At 44.5% G+C, this 25,726-nt stretch overlaps 1 protein-coding gene across 1 annotated transcript in view; it reads right to left on the reverse strand.

Annotated features, from left to right (window-relative positions):
- The window catches only part of LOC136656084 (cytosolic beta-glucosidase-like), a 60,469-nt gene that overhangs the window by 22,109 nt on the left and 12,634 nt on the right, over positions 1 to 25,726 (reverse strand). Inside the window, exons 2-4 of the mRNA XM_066632925.1 lie at positions 21,479 to 21,751; positions 10,090 to 10,895; positions 6,877 to 7,000 (exon numbers count right to left, since the gene is read on the reverse strand). Coding sequence (XP_066489022.1) covers positions 6,877 to 7,000; positions 10,090 to 10,895; positions 21,479 to 21,751 — 1,203 coding nt within the window. The remainder of the gene's footprint in view (positions 1 to 6,876; positions 7,001 to 10,089; positions 10,896 to 21,478; positions 21,752 to 25,726) is intronic.

Raw genomic sequence — 25,726 nt, forward strand, 5'->3', positions numbered from 1 at the left:
GGCAGTTCAGAAGGATACCATGATCAATGGTTTTCAAGGCTGCTGAGGTCCAGCAGAATCAACAGGGATGCACTCCAGATCAGTGGTTCTCAAACTTTTTAGCACCGGGACCCACTTTTTAGAATGACAATCTGTCAGGACCCACCAGCAGTGACGTCATGGCTGCAAGTTACATCCTCAAGCAGGAAAATTTTTAACACCCCCCATACAACAAAATCAAGTCAATTAATTAAGTAAATTAAGTAAATTAAAAGTTTACAATAAGTATAAGTTAAAAAATTATTTAAATAAAGAATAACCCTCCTAAGCAGTTGCTGATCTGTTAAAAAAGAAATTCTGAAGGATCCCAAAGGCTGCTATCCTAGCCACACTTGCCTGGGAGTAAGCCCCATTGACTATCATTGTTAAAGCATATACATAGTAGCCCGTTAAAAGTACAGATCTGTTACATTTCCCCAAATGAAGTCACATACCATGAAAGCATCAAAATACACATTGAACTAAATGGGGACCCATCTGAAATTGGCTCTTGACCCCCAGTTTGAAAAACACTGCTCTAGATCATCCACAATCTAGTTTAGAACCTGCAGATATTCAAATTCACAGGTACCAAACCCACGATACTGTAGGCTGCCTGAATTCCTGAAAGTGGGATCTAGCCTGTCTTTGGTTGGACCTGGCATGAGTCTTCCATCAATGTTTCTCAAATCATCTCCTTAAACATTTCCCTGCCACATATCCTCAGAAACTGTTCATAAGACACATACAGTGTGTGCAGGTTCAGATAGCTGTGGCTTTAAAACAATCTCCCATTTACAAGCTCAAATTTGCCACCACCATAATCCTGCAAAAGTTATTTGCATTTAATATTAATAGGGCTTCATAACACATAATGCATTGTGCGCATTTTATCCAGTCACTTCTAATGCTCTGTTCTATTGATCAATATTTTTGTTTCCATTTTATCCTGACATTGTAAAGGCAAATACACAGAAGTACAGAGCCAGTGCTTCATTTTGACATTGTAATATTCTTGGCGTACACTTGCATTTTCATTATCTGGAGACCATTGGAATGACAAGACGTCCCCTTACAGGAACTGACAAAACCGCCTTAACTCAAAACTCTAATGAAAAGGAATGACTATGGGAGAACAGCAGCCATTTATCAACCCAAACAACCAATTCCGAACACAGATTTCCCCCAAATATATGCTATTCACTCACACCTTCCCTTTCCCTATCCCCACAAAATGAACTGATTCAAATTTCATTTGTAGCACAGGCCTAGTTAGGGACAGCGGAATAGCTAAGGAGGGCAGGGGGGTACATTGTCCAAGGTACCATGTCTTGAGGGGGTGCCAACCCGCACACCTGGCAGCAGATCGTGAGACATCTGGGTGGTAGTCTGAAGCCTCAGAAGGTCTTCTGGAGGCCTCAGAAAGACACTTCCAGTTTTTGTGAAAAGCAGAAGTGCCATTCTAAGGCCTCCATGAGGCCTTCCAGGGCTGCGGGAATTGCAACTTCCCTGTGCCTCAGACCATCTTCCAGATGCTTCCCAGGGGGCGTTCTGGCCCCTGGGAAGATCTGGCATCAGATTCTTCAACTACACTGTTGGTTAGGGAGGCAAGTTGGCTGTACCTTGAGAAAGGGGCCATAGTTTTGTGGTAAGAACACCAGAAGAAGAGAAGTCCTGCTTGCTCAGACTAACGGTTTATCTAAGTTGGGTATAAAGCCATATCACTTCTGCCACAGTTGGTCTTCCAACAACTGGTACTCAAAGACTACACTTCCTATGAAAGTGGAAATTCCACACAGCCTAGTTGCCACTGACAGATCATTTCACCCAGAGCCGGCCCAAGACTTCCTATTGCCTGAGGTGTCATGCCAAATGCTGCCCCTCCCTGCCCAATGATGTGCCAGCCTCTGCTCCTGTCACTCTCCAATGTCTTAGCTCAGCACTCTCCTCCCCTTCACACTTTCTCTTCCCCACTTCCTTTTCCAATCCAGTAAGGAGGAGAAGGAGCCGTGGAGGCAAGAAGATGGACACAGAAGAGTTCCCCCCTCCACAATATGTTTCAGTTGGCCTTATGGACGGGCCAGTCTTGTTTCCACCATAATGTTGACCAAGCATCCAATCCTATTGATCCCCCCACGAAAAACAGACAAGTTCCCTCCTTGGGGAGGTCTCTTCCAAGTAAGGAAACAGCTGGTCAGATTTGCATGGACCCATGCCAAGGGATCAGGTCTGGGAAGGGCATTAGGAATCAGCAGCCACCACTGCCACCAAGCCTGCTCCTTTACCGAACCCAATCTGCCAATTCCCCACCCCTGTCACTGCCCTCCCGCAGCCCTCCCCTCCCACCTCCCCTGCCATCTTACCTCTGTCATCACTGTCTTTGTGCTGCCCTGGAACACACAGGAAGGCCCAGCCTTACCACTGGCTTTCCAGCAGTGCGTGGCTTTGTGCGCTGCTGGAACACCTTTTATGACTGGCCCTGACTGCTTTACGGCAGAAGAAGAGCATCAGCGTCACCCAACCCAGGTAAGATTGGGCCATAATATCATTTTAATCAAAATTCTTTTGACCTATGCCTAAAAGTTACTGATGAGAAAATTGTTCAGAAGCTAGGAAGGCTGTTTCTTTTTTAACCATGTTGGCAAAAAAAGAAACACATTTTTCACATTCTGGACCCTCATAGACCTGTTGCCATAGTTCAAAGTGCTATTCTCTACCTGCCTCAACCATTTTCACTGAAATCTTCCATAACTATGATGACAGCTTGCTGGGAGCAGGTTGTCATTAAGAGCCTACAGCTGGCCTCTAGAAATTTTCTCAGCAGGACTAGACTGCTGTGCCAGCCAAAGCATGTTTCCACACCAAAAAGTTGGACTTTGGAAAAACTGTCAAAAACATGCACTGAAACCCCAGGCCATTTGCTTCTCTCTTAAATTGATTTTTCACCAGTGGAGAGGAGAAATTCAATGTGTCTGTCTTTATATGGCTTGATTTCAATATTATTCCCACAGAAACCACTGTTGAGCATCTGAACTTTGACACCGTAACAGAAAAATCCAACAGTTGTTGAAAATTTTGCATATGTGAAGCTGGAGATGATCTGAAAGAAGCCAGCATCAGTCCCAGGGTTGCCATTTTCAGAATTCCGTGGCAAGAAGATCTACTTTTCATGAGAGGGCAAGAGTCACAGCAAGGTTTAAAAGGCCTTTAAGAGAGTTAGGACAGACAAAAGAAAATATTTCTTTACTCAGCCTGTGGTTGGTCTGTGGAACTCCTTGCCACAGGATGTGGTGATGGCATCTGGCCTAGATGCCTTTAAAGGGGGATTGGACAAATTTCTGGAGGAAAAATCCATTATGGGTTACAAGCCATGATGTGTATGTGCAACCTCTTGATTCTAGAAACAGGCTATGTCAGAATGCCAGATGCAAGGGAGGACACCAGGATGCAGGTCTCTTGTTATCTGGTGTGCTCCCAGGGGCATTTGGTGGGCCGCTGTGGGATACAGGAAGCTGGACTAGATGGGCCTATGGCCTGATCCAGCGGGGCTGTTCTTATGTTCTTAGGCCTGATCTTGACCATTCAAGATGAAATTGCAATAAAAAAAGAGGGCTGGGTCCTAAGGTTTCCTTCCTCCACAAAAAAACCCTCTCTCTTCCTTCCTCCTTTACTTCTGCATTGTTTTCCCCTTCAAACCACTATAAATAATGCTACACTGGATCCCAAGATTTGCTTCCTCCAAGCTTGGAATCCAATACAACATTATTTTAAGGCTTGGGGGAGGGGGGGTCAGTGAGAAAACAATGCAGAAGTAAAGGTTTAAAACACCCCCCATCTGTGTGTGACACAGTCTTGATCCAAATCACAGCCTTGTGTAGCTGCTGCTAAATAGCAAGTAAAAGACTGCTTTGCAAAACAGGACTTCCCCTGGGTCAACTCTCTTATTTACCATGAAATGATTGGATACAGCCTTAGGCAAGCCACTCCTTCTCAGTCTTAGTTTCCCAGCTAGGTATGAAATAGTAGTTAAAAAAAAAAAAAATCCCTGATTTCCCATCCCCACCTCCAGATTTTCTAGGATGCTTCAGCCTTCTAAACCAGGGGCCTGCAAACTACAGCCCACAGTGCACAGAGAACATAATCTTGGGTGTGGTGCAATGGTGGTGAAGCCTTACCCTTCTACCCTGCCACCTCCCACCTTCACCCCTCCCCCATCTGTGCAGAAACCTGTGCTGGGAAGCCACTTCCACTGCCGATCACCCAAGAAGGCTCTGCACCGCAATGAAGGGAGGCAGTTGGGCAGCATCGTAAGGCTTCACCACCATTATGCCCAAGATGATTTTCTCAGCACACTGGACCTGGCCCATGGGCCATAGTTTGGAGGCCCTCTTTTTAAACCAAGCTGCTGAAACTTCCTGCAGCAAAAGCCCCTTGGAATTCAGCACCATTACAGAAGAGTCACATGTCAGGGTAGCCAGAGCAGAGTGTGCACTCTGTCCACACCGTCCGGCTTTCCCCCCCGAACAAAAGTTCCTAGCCAGCCTTCATGCCGAACCAGCTTGTGCCAAATGATTGGGACTGCAGCCCACCTAACCAGGGTAGGAGGCAGGCAATGGCACCCAGGTAGCAATGATTAATCCATTTGGATGAACCCTTGACATCACCAATCCTAGGCTTTATAAGATCACCTGTGGAGATGCCCCTGGTGTGTTGCCTGGTTAACCACAGAAGAACAAATGCTGTTTTGTGAAAGGGATCTCTCCACCTGCCTTGCTGAATTAAGGGAGTATAGACAAGACCCGGGAACAGCATGGATAAGAAAGAGCACAGTATAAATACTTAGCTCTCTACATCAGGGCTTTTAAAAATTCATTGCTTGCATTTCAATCTCCTTCTCCGCCAGCCTTCTAAAAAAAAAATCTAATTTTTGACAGAAGAGAGACAGTTCTTGGAGGTGGGCCTCAGGGCCAGTAGAAACATCCTTTTGTTTTGAATTAATGAAAGTGGATTTCTTAATCTACCCACTGCAGGCCGACACAGAACTCTTCAGAAAATCCCCATGTAAACACAGCAGTTAAAATAAAATTATTTGGGGGCCTCTTGCACTGGCATGACATTGATATTTTGTGAGTAAATATAGTATGTGATGATATGGAACAAAATAATGTATTTGCTGTGCAAGTGCAAAGTATACATACACGATACTATGTGTGTAAATAACACATGATCCTTTTTGTGCATTTAAGGAGCAAGCTATTTTCAGCTGGGATGGGTGAGTCGAGTCACAAATCTCCTATGACTCAAGTCAAAAATGAGTCCTAATGGGGGGGGACTTTTCTAGTCACCCAGAGTGTTTTTGTGACTCGAAAAGACTCAAGTCGCAAATCTTTTTGATACACTTGTCAGTATGGCTCCATGGGAAAAAAATGGAGCTGCTGCAGGGGTGTGTGTTTGTGTCGAAGTTCTCTTTAAGCACTCCCCTGCTGTCCCCATCCCATCTGTAAACAAGGTGGGAGGGGGTGGGATGGACTGTGTGAGAGTCAGGAGAGAAGTGTCAAGAGGGAGCAACAGCTGGGAGGCTTACCAGGATGACCCAATCCTTTGCAGCTCTACTCAGAAGTAGTCCCATTTCGCTGGTCATTCAATGAGGCTTCCTCCTCCCAAGTAACAAGGGAGCCACAAGGAACCATGAGGTTAGAAAGTATGATTGCTATGAACCATCTCCCCCTCCCTGAGCTTCTCCAGCCAATTCTCCAGCCAAGGGGGCAAGAACCTCCTTGGGCTTCTCCTTCTGACCTACCATACCCAAAGAAATAAATCACACTGCCCATCCTTCTAATGACCATCAGTTCCTTCAGAGATGAAAGCCTGCTCCTGCCTCCCCACTTCCGGTCTGATGCACATTAACCCTTCCCTGCCCCCGGCTGGAACTTCCCTGCTGCTCACCCAGTCTGAATGATGGCCTCACTAGGACTTTCTGCAAAAAGCGCCGCAAAAAAAGTAAGCAAGCACACCCAGATAGAATCCAGTCTGCATGTGTGGGGACAGAGTGCTGAGTCAGTGGCCTCAGACTCAAGTCAATGCCTGAGTCATTGACTTGGGTGACTAAAGTGTAAAAGAGTCAGTAAAAAACATGTTTTGCAACTCAGACTCAAGTCGCCTGACTCGAGTTCCCATCCCTGATTTTCAGAGGGGCAAAGGAAACTTGAGAATCCTCAGTCCTACACTGACCTTCCTAGAAGTTGGATAATTATGCATGCATAGGGTTGTCAACCAGCCAATCTTTTACTTGTTTGACCAGTATAACAATAGTCTGTCAGATAACTCTTAATAGGATTCAGAACGCCAGTAAAACCCAGAGCCTGATCTGACTCCACTCTTGAAGTACCAGTTTCCACTCCACCTCTGTCTCACCAGATACCTTCAGGTTCCACTCTCACCTGCCAGGCACCTTGAAGCCCTGCTGCTCAGCAACTAGACTCTGCCTAGCCCTACCTCCTCATCCCACACAGGAAGACAGCATTTCTGAAATCAGTAGTTCTCAGTTCTGTTGCCAGGTCATACACCAATTAGCACAGCCTACCATCTTTGGTTTACAAACTCAGACAGAAAGAATGGGATTTCCTTTGGGGGGGGGGGAATGCTGAAACAACAACATTTGAATCTTCCCCAAGATGGCACAGGAGGACCAAAGCCACTTCCTTTCCTATCTGCAAAACATTTGTTCCTCTAATCGCAATGCTTTTGTCTGACGTACATTCGCTTCAAGGATCACTAGTCATTGCTAAATGCATATAGGCACACAGCAAAATTATATTAAGTTTGCACAACTGATCTTTCATCATCCTTAAATTGTACCTTTTAAAATCTCCTGTAAAGTCAGTCTGAAATACTCCCAGCGCTGAGTGTCATCGAGTGGAGCAGGGTCACTTAGGGAAAATCCATTCTCAGTGATGTAAATTAGAGGGTGATTATATGTATCCTAGAAGAAGGGAACAGAAGTTTTATTCAGAACAGATGTTAAGAAAAGTCCATAAAATCAGATGCATTACCCTCTATCTTCTTTAAGCTACCACCCAAAACTAGTTTTCATCAAATTGCACTGACCCTATTAACTTAATTTCCCACAAGCTGACCTTTTATGGCTAACAACGGAGAAGCAAAACTGTGCAAATATCCATGAAGACAGAGAAATTACTTATTTTAATGAGAATATTAAAATATCTTTTTTTTGGCATTAGCATCTGCTTTATTGGCAGTGCTTTTTAACCCCTTGGTCCTGGCAAGGCAGAACAAATCTCCTGGGCAGAAACTAGCCAAATATGTTGCGTGCTCGTCTGGAGACTGGAGTGAAAAAAGATGTGCTTCAGCAATGTGAAGCTGGGCTGTCACAATTATCACCCAAAGAGACAGGGGTAAACTAGGAGAAATTCCAAACTGTGGCAGGATGCCACCCACACCCTCTTTCACCAGCCTAATCTACCTAACCCTTGAGGACAAGGTGGTTTGCTTATAACACCTTAAGTGCCCAGGTTCTTTTGAAATACATTCCTTTGGTTTATAAAATGGATTGCACTTAATCTTCTAAATAGAAGAACTTTATTACAAGCAAAGGTTAGTTCTTAAGGGACACCTTGTTGCCTCATAAACATTGGTACAGCTGGGGCCTCAGTATCCACAGGGGATCAATTCTCAGGCCCATATGGATGCTGAATTTTGCGGATAAATAAATCCACAGTTGGCCCTTTTAAGCCTTCTGGAGGCAACTGGAGCAGAGCTCCAGTCACCTCCGGAGGGCTTTCTGAAGCCCACAGAGGCAGTGCGTGTCCACCTACTGCCTCTACAGGCTTCGGAATGACCATTTCTGGTCAAAAAATGTGACTTCTGGTTTCCCAAGGCCACTTTCCCTCGGGAAATTGGAAGTCACATTTTTCAGCCAGAAATGGCCATTCCGAAGCCTACAGAGGCATTGGGCAGATGCGCACTGCCTCTACGGGCTTCAAAAAGCCCTCCAGAGGCAACTGGAGCAGAGCAGAGTCAGCAGCATAGTACTCCATAAGCTGCCTTCTAACATGCTCCAGCATAAGGAATGCAAACCCAAGCTTTCTTCTCTGTGAACCCACACCCAGGTTTTATACTCTAAATTACAAATTTAACCACACCTGGACATTTTAAACTTATAGGCCAAACACAAAGGCTTTGAGCAGACAAAGAACAATCTCTTATTGGCTCAGCTAAGGATAGCTTGGCCAAATGGCACAGATCCAGCCACAACCATCCTGCAGACCCATTTTGGATTGCACAGACCAGGTGACAGACAGACCAAAACACACAGTGGGGGGGAGGCGGGTTTGCATTTACCATGCAAACATTTCCCCCGAAGCCCATGGGTCTTGCTTATGATGAGTCCTAAGAACTAATTGCCATTTTGACCTGAACAATTATGAGCCGTCTGGTTCCCTTTTGACAATTCATTGCTTACAGTGAGCTTTCTGCTGCTGTTTCTGTGGTCCATGCTTAGCTTCTCTTTCTCCTAAGATATTAAAGCCTCCTAAGACCATTAAAAAGCCATTTTCTATCCCAGCCAAACCCTTGCAGGAGGTGAACTGCAAACACCCAGTCAGTTAATTTCCTGAGCAGCTTAAACGATCGTGAATCAGAGTGTGGCTCCATGATCGCAAGCACAATTTAATACAGTTGTCTACAAAACAACTCACCTTTTGTAAGTCTGGTCTATTTGGGCTGCAGTCCTATGACACAGGGGTCTCCAAGCTATATCTGGCCTGCCACAAGATTTTTTCTGACTTGCAGCAACTTGGAGGGTTTTTTTTTGTTTTTTGTCAGAGCATTTGCTAATGTTTGACATTTTAACTCATTATATATCATTTCTCAGTTTAAGCATGGCATTGTTTCTTTGTAATTGTCACATTTCTCTCTTGTTCTGAATCATATCACGCTGATTACAAAAAAGATCCAAGTTAAACTTATTCATTCATTTAAATTTCATTCATTGATTTATAAAATGATTTATAAAACTGATTTGTTTTCGACCCGTGGAAATGTTTATACGATGTAGCCCTCATAGTGAAACATTTGGAGACCTCTTCTGTAACACACTGACCTGGGAGTAAGTCCAAAGGAATACAATGAGACTTTCTTCTGAGAAGGCGCACATATGATTGCACTGATAGAAAGTTGCCTTTTGCTGCCTCAATAAATCCTGTGCTCTCTAACATGTGGATGAGAGTTGATTCAGTCAGTTTAATTTGCTTTCACACACACACACACACACACACACACACACCAAACTCAGTCCAAGTTTTCTACTTTTTAAGAACTATAGAGTTGATGAATGAGTCATCCAATATGATGATGAATGAATGAGTCATTGATGAATGTGTCATCAGATATGACTCATCAAATATGACTCATGCATGGGTCAGTTACTTTAGTGGAACACAGGAAGCATCAGTGTGGACCAGATACTGACTGTGATGTGAAGTTGCCTACCTCCAACCTACCTGTTCACTGAACACCTGATGATCAATAGTATTAAATGCTATCTGCATTTAATAAATAGTATTAAATGCTATATGCGTACAAGCAACAGAATTGGTGAAATGGTGCTGCTGCAAAACTGCACTCATTGTGTTTCATTCACACATACAACCTTCTCTTCACAGATTCAAGAAAATCAGTTCTTTGTGGGGACAGTACAGGACTGCAGCATACAGCACTAACTGGCTGGAACCTGTGCCATAATTAATCCATCTGTCCAGAAGAGTTTCCTTGCCTTTGCCCTGAACTCACTATGTGGCAAGTCACCCTTCTCAAACTCATTTCTCCAGCTGCAACATGAAGACACGTCTTACCACTTTATAGGGCTGTTGTAATGACATCACAATAATATATCTGAAGTGCTTTGAACAGTAAGAAAGTGCATCTCTCTATACATACAGCGGGCATATCAACTATTGACTCCTGCTGTATTATTGTGTCAACTTCTACACTAAACACCTACAATGCACTCAGTCCTATCATAACAAAATGATAAAAGACACACCACCATACCTTGATGTATTTCAATAGCCGGCGCAAGCCCCATGGAACAACCGCTAGCCAAGAACTGCCGGCTGCAACAGGCCAAGACGGATCGGTTACTTGTTCTGCTTCTTTGTCTGCGGTCACACTTGGCTGGCTGTGTGTATTATCTTGGTGCTTAATTCGTCGGGTCGTGTAATAATTGAGAGAGAAGAAATCAGCGGTGCCCTTGATCATCATCTTTTCTTCCTCGGTAAATTCTGGAAGTCTCGAGGCTGGGCAGCCTTGCCTTTTACTCATAACAGAGACCTGGGATTTCATGATGGCAGGATAGTCACCATCAAGGAAGATCGGGGTAGCAAACCAATCCAGGCAAAATGCCACATGCCTCTTAGCAGCTGCCTGGTCAGCTGGGTCTGCGGGATTCAAGGGTTCTGCCCAATCCGAGTTTAGCGCTATAGACACAAATCCAGCCTGCTTTGCCCGGAATAAGGTATCATAACTGTGCCAGGCGGTAGCATGAGCTCTGATTAGGTTATGAGCTGACAGGTATGCTCCCACCCCAGGTTCTTTAACACCCGGGGCCATAATGCCCTTTTCATAGCCAAACTCAGCAACCACGTACGGTTCATTAATGGTGATCCAGAATTTCACTCTGTCCCCAAAAGTTTTAAAGCAAAACTGGGCATAGCTGTCAAAGGCTTTCACCGTCGTATCCGATCGCCAGCCTCCTTGATCTTCAAAACACTGAGGCAGGTCAAAGTGGTACAGAGTAACCACTGGCGTCACCCCATTTGCTAGCAGGCTGTCAATCACTTTGTCATAATAATCAACCCCTAAAAAAGAAACCCAGGAGACATAGTTTGTATTTTATTCAAGCAAGCCAATAGTTTTGTTTGGCATTTTTTAAATCTGCCTCTGATAATTAATTGCGTTATAGAATATTGTGGAATCGATTGAAGCCAGGGTTTGGGTCCCCTTCCCCCCCCCAACAGTATTTTAATTACCAATATTAAAAGGTCCAAAGAAATTTGTTTTTAAAAGCAGCCAAGCCGGCTCTGGTGGGACACACTTTTGAAAATTATTCCCTCGCAAATCTAGTCATTGTACAAAAGCACCCAGCAATTTCACAACATTTTTCCTAGGTGATCAAAACATTTCACATAATACCAACAACAAACCTGCAAAGTAACCCAATATTTTTAGCCTCATACTACAAGGGAGGGCAGTATTAGACTGCAAGACAGCAGTTTGTCTAACTGCTAAACCCCCCCCCCCCCGGTGAGTTCATGGCTGAGGCTAAATTTGACCTGGGGAACTTCCCTCCTGAAGTAAAATCAGACATAGTATTTTAAGAGAAGTCCCAACAAGTTCTTTATCCACAGTATTATGAGTCCAGCATAGATATCGGCATTATACATATATAATGACCTGGCTCATACCCTCTCCTTTTCATGCATCATCTCCATTAAGACTTTTTTTTTTTTTAATGTTATGAGCTATGCCTTGATATATCTGCCTTCCTCCTCACAGCTCATTCTCTCACATTCTGTGCCATTCTGGTCACTGATGTACAGTGGTGTCACCAGGGTTTGTCACCTGGTACGGGAGGCCAGCGTGTCACCCCTATGATGGACCTCCTCCCATGCAGTGGGAGGTAACACCCCAGGTAGTGGGTGTGGGGATGCACTGTTAACCCTACCCCTGCTGGTTTTCTGGCTATAACATTTGATATATATGTTATATCAAATATATAGAGATATTTCAACGTGGTTTGTTTCATCGCATTCTGCATGAAATTACACATTGGTTGATATGTAACATGATGGTATTATTTGAAAATAACAAGGTTTAAAAATTTTTTGGCCGGTAGTGGTGTCACCCCCTTGCCTGTTTGCATCACCTGGTGTGGCCCACACCGTGTAGTGATGCCACTGTTCAAGTGCAAAATATTATCATGTAAGGCAATGGTTTCCTAACCGCACACCTTGGTGCTCCAGCGTGCTGCAGCGAACTCACAGGGGCACTGCGGGATGTCCCTGACAGGCTCTTCTTCCCGAGACTCCTGGGCACCTTGGCCGGGCCAAGATTGCCCGATCTCGGGGAAGCGCTCATCCTCATCCTCCAGTGGTGTGGCACCACTGTGACAGGGCACCACGATCGGGGTACGTTTGGGAACCACTGATGTAAGGGTTACAGTCGACAGCTAACAATGACAGACCTGCCCACTGCCCTTGCATGCATACCATTACAATGACAGGGGCATTGCAAATAGTCCCAGGCATTTTGGCAGCTACAGAACACTTATCTATAGGATTGAGTATATGAGTCTCTCGTTGTCCCCCTTCCCCCCCCAAGTCATTAACTTTGATCTCCAGTTCAATTCTCTGGAGGTGTTTGCCTTGTAACATTGTTTTACTTTATATCATTGAATCTCAGTCTTCCATTCGATGGCTCTGTAAGCATTCAGAAAACTATACATAGCTGAAATAGTAAATTCCCAATTGCCATTCCAGAACCCCCAGTGGATTTAAAAAAAAAAAAATCAGTGGAGAACAAATCAGTGGAAAAATAGCTTTAAAGACCCAGATTTCTTGCTCCTCCATTGTCGTCCCAGAATGCATTGGTTCAGCCACTATATGGGGTGAATAATGGAATCTAGTGGAATGAAATTATAATTATTTAACAGCCCGAAGGTGGAAAATGGGATTTTGGTGCTTTTTTTCCTTGTTACAAGGCATTTAAAGGTGGACCTTGGTATCAATGGTGAGTAAAATCGGTGGATACCAAATCAGTGGATAATGAGGCATGACCTGTACTTAAAACATAAAGCCTGCAAGATACACAAAGCAGCAGAAGCCAAAGGACTTATTCTTTGAAGGCTGAGCAGAATGCCTTAATCTGCTTTCAAAAGATTAAGGGCTTCAAAGGTCAGCATGCGCCAGCACTTTCAATTTAATGTGCTTCAAACTCTTGTAGAACTTATACATTTGGAACATAATTTACCTATAATGCAGGTAACCTAAGTCTGTTAAGGCTTGATAACTGAAGCATTGAGTGGTGATCCCTGGGGGAAAGCTGACTGAACCCTAGGGGAAACTGATCCCTAGGGGAAAGCTGACAGGAGCCGAGGGGCATCCGGTTCGGAACTCCTCATCCTTATGGGACGAGGATGGGGAGGTTAGAGAACAACAAGGTAAAGTCAGAGTAGGAGAAGAAATTGGGAATGGTAGCATGATGGGATGTGATAGACAGTTTGGCACTGTGAGAGGATGCGGGAACAAAGGAGCTAATGCCCCAGCCCATCCTGGGGCATTCCATGTACAAATGCTTTTATGCAAATGCCCAAAGTCTCTGAGCAAAGATGGGAGAACTGGAATGTCTGGTGACTAGGGAAAACATTGACATAGTGGGCATAACGGAAACCTGGTGGAATGCGGAGAATCAGTGGGATACCGCAATCCTGGGCTATAATCTCTACAGGAGGGACAGGGAGGGGCGTGTTGGAGGTGGGGTGGCCATTTACGTTAAGGAAGGGATAGAATCCAGCAAAGTAGAGATTGAAGGCGGGTCCGACTCCACCATAGAATCTCTGTGGGTTAAATTACCAGGCCGCAGGAGTGATGTAATACTGGTGGTGTACTATTGTCCTCCAAATAAGAAACCGGAAGGGGACCTTGAAATGAGGAAACAGATCAGGGAGGTGACAAGGAGGGACAGGGTTGTAATCAAGGGGAATTCAATTATCCTCATATAGACTGAGTCAATTTGTGTTCTGGTCACAAAAAGGAGATCGGATTCCTTGACATGTTAAATGACTGTGCCTTAGAGCAGCTAGTCATGGAGCCCACCAGAAGACTCTGGATTTAATATTGTGCGGTACTCAGGACCTTGTTAGAGATGTCAATGTTATGGAGCCGTTGGGGAACAGTGATCATGCTGTGATCCGTTTCGACATGCACGTCGGGGGAAGAATACCGGGCAAATCTCTCACAAAAATCCTTGACTTCCGACAAGCGATCTTCCCTCAAATGAGGAGGCTGGTTAGAAGGAGGTTGAAAGGGAAGGTAAAAAGAGTCCAATCTCTCCAGAGTGCATGGAGGCTGCTTAAAACAACAGTAATAGAGGCCCAGCGGAAGTGTATACCGCAAAGGAAGAAGGGCTCCACTAAGTCCAGGAGGGTGCCTGCATGGCTAACCAGCCAAGTTTGAGAGGCCGTAAAGGGCAAGGAAGCTTCCTTCCGTAAATGGAAGTCTTGCCCTAACGAAGAGAATAAAAAGCAACATAAACTGTGGCAAAAGAAACGTAAGAAGGTGATACGGGAGGCCAAGAGAAACTATGAGGAACGCATGGCCAGCAATATTAAGGGGAATAATAAAAGCTTCTTCAAATATGTTAGAAGCAGGAAACCCACCAGAGAAGCAGTTGGTCCTCTGGATGGTGAGGGAGGGAAAAGGGAGATAAAAGGAGACTTAGAGTTGGCAGAGAAATTAAATGAGTTCTTTGCATTTATCTTCACGGCAGAAGACCTCGGGCAGATACCGCTGCCCGAACAGCCCCTCCTGACCAAGGAATTAAGTCAGATAGAGGTTGAAAGAGAAGATGCTTCAGACCTCATTGATAAATTAAAGATCAATAAGTCACCGGACCCAGATGGCATCCACCCAAGAGTTATTAAGGAATTAAAGAATGAAGTTGCTGATCTCTCGACTAAAATATGCAACTTGTCTCTCAAAATGGCCACGGTGCCAGAGGATTGGAGGATAGCAAATGTCATACCAATCTTTAAAAAGGGAAAGAGTTTCCACCCGGGAAACTATGGGCTAGTCAGCCTAACATCTATACCGGGTAAGATGGTGGAATGCCTCATCAAAGATAGGATCTCAAAACACATAGACGAACAGGCCTTGCTGAGGGAGAATCAGCATGGCTTCTGTAAGGGTAAGTCTTGCCTCACAAACCTTTTAGAATTCTTTGAAAAGGTCAACAGGCATGTGGATGCAGGAGAACCCGTGGACATTATATATCTGGACTTTCAGAAGGCGTTTGACACGGTCCCTCACCAAAGGTTACTGAAAAAACTCCACAGTCAGGGAATTAGAGGACAGGTCCTCTCATGGATTGAGAACTGGTTGAAGACCAGGAAACAGAGAGTGGGTGTCAATGGACAATTTTCACAGTGGAGAGAGGTGAAAAGCAGTGTGCCCCAAGGATCTGTCCTGGGACCAGTGCTTTTCAACCTCTTCATAAATGACCTGGAGACAGGGTTGAGCAGTGAGGTGGCAAAGTTTGCAGACGACACCAAACTTTTCCAAGTGGTGAAGACCAGAAGTGATTGTGAGGAGCTCCAGAAGGATCTCTCCAAACTGGCAGAATGGGCAACAAAATGGCAGATGCGTTTCAATGTAAGTAAGTGTAAAGTCATGCACATTGGGGCAAAAAATCAAAACTTCACATATAGGCTGCTGGGTTCTGAGCTGCCTGTGACAGATCAGGAGAGAGATCTTGGGGTGGTGGTGGACAGGTTGACCTAATGTGCAGCAGCAGTGAAGAAAGCCAATTCTATGCTTGGGATCATTAGAAAAGGTATTGAGAACAAAACGGCTAATATTACAATGCCGTTGTACAAATCGATGGTAAGGCCACACCTGGAGTATTGTGTCCAGTTCTAGTCGCCACATCTCAAAAAGGACATAATGGAAATGGAAAAGGTGCAAAAGAGAGCGACTAAGATGATTACAGGGTGGGGCACCTTCCTTATGAGGAAAGGCTACAGTGTTTGGGCCTCTTCAGCCTAGAAAAGAGATGCCTGAGGGGAGACATGATTGAGACATACAAAATTATGCATGGGAAGGATAAAGTGGATAGAGAGATGTTCTTTACACTCTCACAGAACACCAGAACTAGGGGACATCCACTAAAATTGAGTATTGGGAGGGTTAGGACAGACAAAAGAAAATATTTCTTTACTCAGCGTGTGGTCGGTCTGTGGAACTCCTTGCCGCAGGATGTGTGAAGGCATCTGACCTGGATGCCTTTAAAAGGGAATTGGAAAAGTTTCTGGAGGAGAAATCCTTTACAGGTTATAAGCCATGATGTGTATGTGCAACCTCCTGGTTGTAGAAATGGGCTATGTCAGATGCAAGGGAGGGCACCAGGATGCAGGTCTCTTGCTATCTGGCGTGCTCCCTGGGGCATTTGGTGGACCGCTGTGAGATACAGGAAGCCGGACTAGATGGGCCTATGGCCTGATCCAGTGGGGCTGTTCTTATGTTCTTATGTGACATATAAGTGCAAAGAAGCCATTGCACATCAAACACCATGGATAGAACCTTCACACTGCGAGGGATTCTAAAATTTGAAGTATGAACATCATAACCAGGTAATGAGGCCTCACCTGGTGCAGTAGTGTAGCTAGAGGGGGTGCAAAGCACAGAGTTCTGCAGGTGCCTAAATTCAGCGTGCAAGGGGACCCTCCCCTTCAGAGCCATAATGGGCCACTAGAGCAAAACGGAGGTGAACATCTGACCTGGTCCATTTCCTGGGACTGTGTGTGCTCATACACCACAGGCTTCTTCAGACACAGAGAGAAAAGAGATGTGCAACTCAGGCTCTTGCAATTGGCAAGATCTAACTATGAAGTCATTGGGTTGGTCAAACCTGATTTAAAAGTTGGGAGTCTGGCATTCTGCTTTAACATCTAGTTCCATCTGCTGCACTTTCACAATCCAGAGCTTCCCTAATATCTTCAGGTTTGAGGTCCAATCACAGTTCCCAGTGGTGTCACTAGGGTTGATGTCACCCAGTGCAGAGCGGTTGATGTCACCCAGTGCAGAGCAAGGGTGGGGGAGGATGGCAATGGCCAGAAAAGTATCTGGAGCCTAATTCCTCATGCAAGACCCAGGTCTACCTGCCAGGGAGACTTGGCCTCCTGGGTAGAGTCCTTCCAGTGCAGAGCCCAGGTCTACCACCTGGCTCCCCTCCTTCCGGCTCATCTCCTTTGAAATCACCCCCCATAGTGTCCCCCCAGTGCAATCTGCACCCCCTTAGTGATGCCACTGAGAGTTTCCAACCCCAAGGACCCTGGAACTGCAGAAATTTAGCCATCAGTGACTGATTCATGACCCACCCTGGTCCTAGATGCAATGCTTTCAAATGTAGTAGCTTACACATTCAGCTGTGTGAATACACCTCTGTATACAGGTGTGCGCTGCTTAATGACCTTCCACTTAATGATGGACTGCAAATACAATGGTGGTCAAAGCACAAAAAAAAGGCTGTTAGTTCTTCAATAGCTTGCAGCAGAGCGTCTGCTTACACAACAAAGAGGCTCTTAATGCAAAGAAGAGGCAATATGTCTCCAGTCACCTGTGCAGCCAATGAATGTCTGGCAGGGAGTGTCTGTTTGCACAACAAAGGAACTTGACTGGGCTGAATATTGACTTAATGACTTAATCAAGTAACAGTGGAGATTGGAGAATGTATCCCTATTGTTAAGTGGAGCACACCTGTACTATGATCCTGAGTATCCCCATGCTCAATAGCAGGAGAAAGAATGTGTGAATCAGATCAGCATCCAAAGGAACGGCTCTGTAAGATTTCTTTAACTAACAGGAGTCAATATTTTATCAAGAAGCTGCTTTACGCAAGTGAGCGCTTTGTTTGTAAGATCCAGTTTCTCCCTTCTGATTGTCTGGCTTCTTATTCACAAATGTTAAAAAAAAAAAAAAAAAAAGAGGTCCAGATGTCTTGCTCTACATTATCTTTACAGGGACAGTGTTGGTATTAAAATGATTCTGCTTTCACAGCTGTACCATATGGCTGGTCTTATCTCAAGCATTCCAGCCATCCTGTTTTTAATCCAGCATCTGATGCCACAAGACGCCACCAGACGTTAGTGGATCTTGGCATAAACGTAGCCAGGCGACATGCATTTCCCCCTCTTTTTTTTCTTTTGCGACCAGACTTGATGGATTTATTTACCTACAGAGAAACGGAATCCATTAAGGTCAGCAGGAAAGACACACTTGTGTCTGGAAGGGATCAGGGGTGCTAGTTAATCCTTAGTTGGCGGAGGCAGGGAATTTGAAGGCTGTGCTGGATTTCAAAGTTCTCAATTTTTCAGGTGAGAAGCCACTGAGTCTTAGAAACAAATGAGATTTCATGCAAAAAGCTCACCTGCAGCTGAAAATGGTAGCTGCCCATTGAGTTCCCACCAGTTCCCCCTTCTTGTCTAGTTTAGTCCTGGGTGCAAAACTCTCTCTCTCTCTCTCTCTCTCTCTCTCTCTCTCTCTGACTTTTAACCAAAGTAAAAAGCTCTACTTTTAAACACCCCACAAAGATAGTTAGAAATATCAAGTCAGTACTGCTATTAAACAAATTTTAATTTTTAGAATCAAGAAATCCTTTGGTCGAATTTGGCATCAGCCATGAACTCACAAGCTGGTCTGGGACAAGCGGGTATTCTCTCAGTCCCAGCACCAACCAGCAATATGAGGATAATAACAGAGCCTTACCACGCAGGGCCATCGTAACCATTGTCATACATAATTGACGTGGGACACTTTGAACATTTAGAAAGCAGACTCGAAATGCTAAGTATTATAATTATTATCTTAAATAACAGAACCAGACTCAAAGGCACTGTACATTTTACCTAGAATGTGGTTATTTTAAAAGAAAGTGAAGCATCTCTCATTAGAGACAGCTCCATCCCAGAGGCAGAATATCTAAACAGTGACTTTAACTGAGGTAAAAACAAAACCATCATCATCAACAACAACAACCAATTTCCTGTATCCCCAAATCGGCTCTTAGAGGCAGACCATCTTCATAGATAGGACCAGCCCTACATATCATATTGTTACATTAACATAAAATAGCATTCTAAAACAAAACAAAATCTGTCCATTCCCCCAAATCTGAAAACAAATGATTTTTCTTAGAAAATAAACAAATAGTTTTCCCCAGATGCAGTGGTGTAGCTAGAGGGGGTGCAAAGAGTTCAGTCTTGCAGGGAGTCTCACTACAGCGTGAAAGTGGGCCCTTCCCCTCCCTTTGGAGCCATTCTGGGCAGGGGGGTTGCAAAACAGAGGGGGTTGCACCCCCTCTAGCTATGCCACTGCCCAGATGTCCTATGTTTTAGGTGTGAAATTGTTCAGGAATCAGTTGATGCGAATGATTTTTTTTTAAAGGACATTGCTCTGAGGTTTCTAATTCTCCCCATGCTCTTTGAAAAAAAAAAATGTTTATACAAGGATGGTGGCCTTTTCCATGCTATTCAGTTACAATTGCTTCAACAGATCACTGCTCAGGAGAAGCGAGATCCTGGCTAATGAAAACTGGCCTACTAGGACAGCTTCCAGTGCCCTTTTGCTAAATTTAAAGTTCATAATATTAATCAGAAAACTGTTTACAATAAGAACTGCGTATGGGATTGGGTTCTCCCCCCCCCCCTAAAAAAATTACAACCGAATTTGAAAGCATGATTATTTCTCTTACCGCTGTCTTATGAGAATCTGTTAAAATTACCCTTCCGTTCCAACATCAAAATGACATAACCTATTTCTGGCCCCCTGCGCTGTCATCCAGCAAAGACCATGGTGCTTTCTATCAGATGTATAATGAGGGGGAAGAAAAGGAACACTCTGGAAAAATTTGAAACTTCACTATCTGGTTTAAGCATTCATCACAGATGGCAAATGCTCTACATTGCATATTCTGAGGGGAAAGAGTGAGTTTCAATAAAAAGTCATTTGGGATGCCGTTGTTTTTAGAATCCTTCCACTAACCAGTGGTTCCCAAACTGTGGGTTGGGACCCACCAGCGGGTAGCAACCCGATTTTTGGTGGGTTGCGAAACTGGCAAGCCAACAGCTGACAAGGAAAATGTATAGAGCCCTGTGCGGAAAGTGAAAAGGAGCTGAACATGTGTGTTTAATCAGGAGTAAGCGAATATGCCTCAGTCCACTGCACAGGGGACCATAAGGCCACCAGAGTGGTCCTGATCCAATGAGTGCGGAGCTAAACAAATGCTCCAGAAGGCTGTCCCCCCACCATAGTAAAAAGGATTAAAACAGAGACTTGAGCAGCTGTGAAGTGAAACTTTTTTTTTTTGTCTCATAAAGCTAGGTGAGTCCCAGTAGAGTGTCATTTTAAAAAGTGGATCGCTCATTTTAAAAAGTGGATCGCAGTGCTAAAAAGTTTGGAAACAACTGTACTAGGCACAAGACACAATCATCAGATCTCCTCTACTGCCACCCCTAAGCAGGCCAGCTTGTTACATTTCTGGCAAGGCCAGGTCAGACAAGATGGCAGGGCACCATTAGAGATCAGTCAGATTGGACACCCAGAGTAGATGGCATGCACCACCTCTCTGGCCCTTGAAGAGGCAGTGGCAACCACAAAGGTGGAGTAGATTGAGGGTTAGAATCTGGACAGGCCCACAGCATGAACACAGCAAAAGAGCTTAGAAACTGATTTCTGAGAATCCTATCCTTTCCTCATCCCCCCACTGGTACAGCCATGCCAAAAATATGTGCGCTGTGTCCGGGGGGCGGGGTGGGTGGAGCGGATCAGGGGGCTTTAGCAGGGAAAGGGAATTTAAATTCCCTTACTCCAGCATATGACTCCTGACTTGCAATGGGTCACCTCGGACCCGGGTTAGTGATTTTGCTAGCACAGTCCAAGGAGAGAAAGGGGACAGGAAGGCAAAATGGAGGACAGGATCCGGCACATGTCGGATTTACCCCTCTCACATTCTTCACAGTAGGCTGGACCCAAAGCAGAACAAAACTTCAGATTTTTTAAAGTATCTCAACCCAGGGACAAGGGATATCAATCACTACTCACAACAAAGAGCTGTTGTCCTTGTGCAAGAGCTTCATCTGCTCTTCCACAAGCGGAAGCATGAAAATTGCTATACTGCAACATGGCGCAAAGTTTCCCACCTGTGACTGTGCAAGCATTTAGGGAAATGCCTACGGGCTATTTATTTACATTGCACTCCTTTGGATCCCACCTAACATGTTGTGAGCTTTGGATTCCCCTTCCCTCTGTTGTCTCCCCCACTGTTGGAACCTAGATTGAAAGCTGCTCGAGGCAGAAGCTTCTTTCTCTCCATTTTGCTTATGACACCCTGAAAAACATTGCGCACATTGACGCTGCTGAGTAAAAACATAAAATAATTGATATTAAAAATAACAGCACAGCCAGTAATGTAACCTAATATGTATGTCATCTCAAAAGATTGCAGTTATCAGGCACATCCTGGACTATTAATTAGGACAAGGTTTTCAAATCTTTTTTTTTTTTTTTTTTAAATCAAGATCATCCCATAATTACTCTGAACAAAGTTGCAATTTCAAAACTGCACTGCAGAATAGCACACTGGATTAATTATGCCCGACTGCAGCAATAACCTTGAATTAGAGCAGCACAACTTTCTATTTTAAAGGAACAATTGCCTTTCTGGTTGATGAAACCTGTCGTCCCATCAGGTAACAGACGTGACCAGGAAAGAGAGAAGCGATAATGAGTCAATCCAAGCTGTTTGATACATTTCAAATCTTCCTCCCACAGAGTATAGCTGCCACAAGCTACATCACCAGTCTGGTTCTTGAAAACCCGATCTCCTCCCTGATGGGTGAACGTGTCCCAGACGCTGGGGCCTTTTCCATCTGCGTCCCAGCCTCCTGATTAAAAACAAAACAATTGTTACACTTTTGACATGGAAAAAGACAAAAGGTGAATGTAAAAATAATGCAATCAGTTACAATGGACAAAAGGGAATCCAGCTGCCTTGTGAGCAAATCATACCGTACTCCATTCTCATCTTCAATTTAACTGTAGCGCCTTGAACTATAGAATTATTGGTATTATGCTATGTATTTATTCATAGGGCTGTTCACTGCTTGAAGTTCTATTTTTTAAAAAAGAAAAGCTTTCATGTAAAGGTGATTACATGCTAGGCATACATTTTTATCCAAAACCAGATGTTTTGTGAAGCTTTGTAGAAGATGTGATAATCTTTCACCAACAATTTGTTTTCCTTTTGTACCTGCACCCCTTTACTGTGCTACACATTTGGGACCATTACTGACAATAAAATGATACAATAAATATGTAAAACTTTTCCCCATATGCGTGCCATTTCATATTCCATGCATTCTTCTACAGTACAAGGAAACATGGTTTCCTTGCTTCAGGTTTGGTAATGACAGTGAATTTCAGAGCAGGAGTGCGTGGAAATGAACTCCCTTAGCTCGGAATTTCTGAAACAAAAGCAAACCCACTCCATAGGTCATGTCCTGATGTGTTCTAAAGCAGCCTTGGCAGCCCGTCTCAATGTCACAACCAGCACCTTTTCTTTCTCAGGCAAATTTATCTGGTTGCAGCAGCAGGGGGGGCTAGCATCAGGGTCTCTAAGGACTTCAGGGTCTCTAAGGTCTCTAAGGAGACAGCCGTGCAGTGGCATCACTGAGGTTGGTGTCCCCCTGTGCGGTCATGGTGTCACCCACATAGACCTCGAATGGCGAGGGGGTGCAAGCGGCACAAAACTCCGCCAAAGTTGCAGTGGCCTCCAAGAGTTACCTGGCAAAGCCGTCGTGAAAATACAAAGATAGACAGCCCAGCCAAAAGCCCAGCATTGTTGGCCGAGGCACACGAATGGCCACCTCGGCTGTGCTGAGTAGATGCAGTACCACTCAAATGGCAACAGTATGCTGGTCCTGAATGCAGGAACCGAATGCCAGTCTCAAGCTGGCAAAGAGACAAACTAGGCTGAAGTTCATCTTGGTGTCATCCCTCCATGGTGTAATCCGTTATGGTCTGCACCTCCTATGCACCTCCCTAGTGACACAACTGTTGCTGTAGCAGTAATCTTCAGCATGAAGGAGGCCAGCCATCCTTGTTGTGAACACACCTATTGCCACTACCACAACAAAATAAGAAACTGAGAAAGTGAAAGGGTGGAGGTAATTTTGGGAGGGAGTTCACACAGAGGCATTTGAGTCATCACTCTTATCGATGATGTCAATGGGAGTAGAACTTGAATTGGAATGGGACATGCCCATCACTAGTGTCAACCTTACCTCCAATTCACTGTGTGCATTTTAAACTTAAGGATTTTTCTAGAGTCAATTCAATTCCAATTAGAAATGAATGGAGAGAATACAAAACACAGCATTTTCAAGATCTAGGGAGGGACTAAGGGCCCAATCCTATACCCTCCCAGCGATGGTGCAGAGCTCCAGCACTAGCGCCAGAAGCCGTAAATGTGCCGTAAAGCATGTTTATGGCATTGAGAGAGCAAGGAGCGCCAGCGCTGGGCCAGCACCAGTCAGCGCTGGGCCCAGCACCGGGAGAACGACACTGCGGCAACACCCTGTGGCACACCGCCCGGCGACAGTGCAGGGTTTCTGGGTGGAAGGGGAGGGGTTCTGGGGTGGGGGACGGACCAGGGCAGGAGGGGGTAGTACTTGTGGAGCCCTGCTCTGCTGGATCCTATGCTCCGTATTGGGCTGAAAAGCCTGATATGGAGTTTCTCCAGTCTGCGCTGGCAAAATACCCAGCACAGAGTGGAGGAGACCCATTGCAGTTCCTGCATCCTTACTCGGGGGAAGAGAAAAAAAAGTCCCATTCCCTGGAGGAGGTCTTGGGCAGACTTGGCAGGACCGCTGGATACAGTGCTTGCCATTTTGGCAACACTGCACACAGCAGTATCGCCACAATTAGGATTGAGCTACCCAAGTCCCCAACTCTTTCATTTGAAAACACAATCGCTACTATATTTTGATGTAGCAGTTAAGGGTAGAACCACATGTCACAAGACCATGGAGCTGACACAATAAATGGCAGATTTGTGTCAAGTTATGTTCCTCTACAACATGTAGTACAACTCATCCTGTATCATTAGCCTACACATTATACCAGGGGTGTCATACATAAGGCCTGTGAACCAAATGTGGCCTTGGGAAGCAATTTATCAGACCCCCCCCCCCCCCGTTAAAACTGGGCTCTTCCAGCATGATAATTGGACTTTCTCAGACCTTGAAAATATAAACAAAATTTGCACATTTTTCTCTTCTGTCATTTGCAGTTAATGAGTTTCTAAATGAGAACAAAGTGCTTATTTCTGGCCATCATCTGCTTAATGATGTCACTTTTTGCTTAATGACGTCACTTCTGGCTCTCAGCAGGCATCGTGAATGCTAACTTCAGCCCTCTGCACAAAAGGGGATGTGTCTGACATCCCCCCCATTTATACTGTGTGTGCCATATATATTGCATAGTATTGAGGATACCCTTGATAACACGGAGTGGGGCAAATAAATCTACACATGGTAAGCTGTGTGTTATCAGGACATGATGATGTTACGGGGGGGACAAGACAAGTAGAATTTGATACAGAGCTGAGACTTTTGGTGGCAGATCCATGTTTCCTATAATGTGTAGTTCTGCCCACAAGAGGTTAATCATTCTGCGCTTTTTTAATACATATTTTCGGGTGGTTTTCAATTAAAGGAAAGAAATGTATGAGAAAGATCTGTAGAACCCCTTAGGAATTGTATTGTATTGGCAACCTTCAGTCTCGAAAGACTATGGTATCGCGCTCTGAAAGGTGGTTCTGGCACAGCGTCTAGTGTGGCTGAAAAGGCGGAATAAACATTAGGAATCATTAAAGATTCCAGATTTTATTGATACGATTGCAACCCACTGCAATATATTCTCATATATGCACATCCACTAAATTGGAGTCTTGGCCAAATATCCCTACTTTGTATGCTGCTGCTTCTTTTTTTTTTAAACTATGACTTAATTGAGGGTCTCTTTGAGATTAGTAAAGCACTTTTTACAAGCGTGGGAGGGTTAAATGTAAAAAGATCAGTCCCTATCAAAGACGGCCTTTAGGACAAGACAGATCCATCCAGCAAACAGACACTTATGGTTGTCTGGGATGTCCTTTGAAAGTCCTGACAGTCTGTTAGGAAGAAAAGAAATGCCATTATAAGCCATGGCCCTAGGCATGCAGAAGATGAATTAATGTAACAGCGCCTCTGCAAAATGTCTGCCTTTCGCTTAGACGAGCGTCTGCATTAAAAAAAAACTGCAAAGGTTTTCACCAAATTAAATTTTACACTAGGTTTTTGCAACCTTTGCATAAATTTTTGTGTCCTGATAGTTTAGAGATATTTCATAGTGATTTCAAAGTCTTTGATAGAGGTCACTACTTAAAATGTCATTACAGGCTGCAATCATGCATACATTTATTTTTTCCTTTTCAAATCTTGATTCTACCAGTTTAGAGCTAGTGTAGCAGAAAAGGCTGAGTTCTGAACCATGAAGTCCCTGGCTGAGATATCACCTCTGCCTCAAATTCAGCAGGCGACCTTAAGCAAGCCACAATTTCCTCATTCTCAGCTTTGCCTGCCATAAGGGTATGGGTTTATTAGCACGTTAAAGCACTGCCCTACCCCATAGGGTTGTTGGAAGAACGACTGTGGTGATGTAGGCAAAGTGGACTGAAAACTCCAAAGTCCTGTATCAATGCGAAGTGTAATTATTACTTTTCTGGTAACAGCCTATATATTTACTGTTAGCAGAGCTGAAGAAATTAAGAAGGCTGGCCTGCAGAAAAACTGACTTTTGTTAAGAACTTTACTGGGACA

This window comes from Tiliqua scincoides, chromosome 6 (assembly GCF_035046505.1).
Source record: "Tiliqua scincoides isolate rTilSci1 chromosome 6, rTilSci1.hap2, whole genome shotgun sequence".
NCBI classification, from domain to species: Eukaryota; Metazoa; Chordata; class Lepidosauria; order Squamata; family Scincidae; genus Tiliqua; species Tiliqua scincoides.